Source organism: Austrofundulus limnaeus, unplaced genomic scaffold, assembly GCF_001266775.1.
Source record: "Austrofundulus limnaeus strain Quisiro unplaced genomic scaffold, Austrofundulus_limnaeus-1.0 Scaffold365, whole genome shotgun sequence".
NCBI lineage: Eukaryota > Metazoa > Chordata > Actinopteri > Cyprinodontiformes > Rivulidae > Austrofundulus > Austrofundulus limnaeus.
The window spans coordinates 294,286-296,576 of NW_013952767.1; the positions used below are offsets into that span (position 1 = coordinate 294,286).

At 34.7% G+C, this 2,291-nt stretch overlaps 1 protein-coding gene across 1 annotated transcript in view; it reads left to right on the plus strand.

Moving 5' to 3' along the window:
- The window catches only part of col24a1 (collagen type XXIV alpha 1 chain), a gene marked incomplete in the record, with an annotated part of 125,159 nt that overhangs the window by 89,042 nt on the left and 33,826 nt on the right, over nucleotides 1–2,291 (plus strand). Inside the window, 2 exon segments of the mRNA XM_014023370.1 lie at nucleotides 1,026–1,070; nucleotides 1,808–1,852. Coding sequence (XP_013878824.1) covers nucleotides 1,026–1,070; nucleotides 1,808–1,852 — 90 coding nt within the window.

A 2,291-nucleotide genomic window follows, 5' to 3' on the forward strand; every position in this document is an offset into this window, starting at 1 on the left:
GGGTCTTTCTGTGCAGAGTTTGCATGTTCTCCTTGTGCTTGCGTGGGTTTTCTCTGGGTACTCCGGTTTCCCACACACACCCAAAAACACGTACAATAGGTTGCCTTCAGGCCCAGGCCTCCCTTGATAAATAGATCTGCAATCTTAATGGGACTTGCCTGGTTAAATAATGGTAAATAAATAAAATTGTAAATGGTATTTCAGTTTTAATAAAAGCACCATCTTTCTTTCTGGGTCTGTGCGCTGTCTTGCTGTCGTCATTTCTGTCCAATGGGATCAATGATTGTCACCTGCGTGGCTTTATTTATAAATTATAGTCCACTTGCAAAAAGCACAATGTGCATTCAAACCACACCAAAAAAATAAAAAATAAAAATAAAAGGACTTTCCTGGTGTGAATACACCTTCAGAAAAAAATCTTGATAAGTAACTAATCAGACATTGCTTTTAGGTTATGGTTCGATATAATTATTGTTTTTTTTGAACTAGTTAAGCTGGCCTTGACAGAAGGGACGTTAACCTAACATTTGACTGCACAACCTTTTGAGACAATCACTGAAATCAACACATTTTTGGAACATTTTGGGACTTCTGCTCCTGTTGACAAGTGTCGACGCACTCCTGTGTGTGTTTTGGGTCGTCTTTCCTTTTGGAGGATACATGACCTGCAACTGTCCAAGCTCTCTGAACCTTGGCAGCACATTTCGCTCCAGAGGGCCTTGATAGTCTTGAGATTTTATTGTACCCTGCACAGATTCAAGACACCTTCTTCCAGATTCAGCAAAGCAGCTCCAGAACATAAAACTCTAAGCTGAAATATACAGATGTTCACAGTCAGTGTGCATTGATGTCACTAGTGTTTTAAAAAAGAGGAAAGATTTTTTTTTGCCTTGAATTAATTTTTTTTTAACAAATTGATTGACACCAGTCATCTGCTTTACTTCGGAAAACCTATCTTGAATTTAGCAAAAATGCAAAGTCATTATTGAGCTTTACTGAAGAACCTAAATTATTTTTCTTTACAGGGTGAAAAGGGTGAAATAGGACCAAAAGGAGAACCAGGACTTATAGTGAGTATTTCATTAAATAAACATGTAYTATTTATAGTTAGGGAGCTAAAATMTTTGGCTCTGATTCATGAATGGTTAAAGTTTTGTAACTATATTATGTCTGACACATTTCTGTAGGTAAAAACAAAACATTTTTGTTTCTTCACAAATAAAAAAAGAAGGCAGATTTATAAACCTTATTTATCCAATGCCAGGAATCCTGACTCCTCAGAAAAGCATCATGCAGCTGCGTTATGTTAACATGGGCTTTTTGAAGCTCCACGTTTTCTTATTGTAAAAGTCAGCATTTCCAGATGTGTTTTCCAACAGCATTTCAGACGTTTTGGCCCTTTTAAAGATTGGAGAGCCTTTAATCAGAACAGTTTTTTATTTCTCGCAGAAATAAGCTTTTATCTTCACTTTTGTCTCCTGTGTCTGGTTTTACACAAATGACATTCTTCTTTACTGATGTCAGGTTTTAGTGTGTGAGGCTGAGTTAAATACRCTGAGGAGTGGGTGAATGAAAGTAGACACTAGTTTGATTTCATGTAGTTCAGTTAAATGCTGCTTTTCTTCTTGCTGTACCTTGTTTGTGTGACGTAAATCAGCAGACCCATTTAAAGAGATGTATTATTATAAAAATCCTGCTTTTAGCATCTTTCTAACCTAAGCCTAAAGATTATAATGTTTACTAAAACCCATATAAATGGATTTAATTTGGAGTTTAATCTTTTAAATGTTGATTTTTCTTTTTGAAGGGCAAGACTGGTGGTCCAGGAGAAAGAGGCCCTTCTGGAAAGCCTGTAAGTAATGTTCAACTTGAAGCTATTATTTTGGCTAAATAACATGTTTTTCAGGTCTTTGAGTATAATTTTCACAAGCTAGATCACTAGAAGTGCAGTAGGAAATATACATATATATACTTGTTGTGATCCACAATAGAGAATTAGAATATTTTTCTGTAAAGAAATTAGGAGAAATTTTATTTTTTCAAGAWAAAAACTGGTGCACTTCTGAGTTCAACATCTCTTATTCAAGTCGTTTTAGTAAATTAGGAAATTCCTGACAATCTCATTAAGAATAACTTTAACAGGTAAACTACTGTACTAAATTATCTCAGTCCAGTTACTTGTGTTAAAAAAAAGAAAATAAATGTATTCCAATAAAAGAATAAAATGTAGGAAAAAAATACATTAGAGACCAACTTTGATTCAACATTGCAAACTTTTGGTAGCTTTAAAG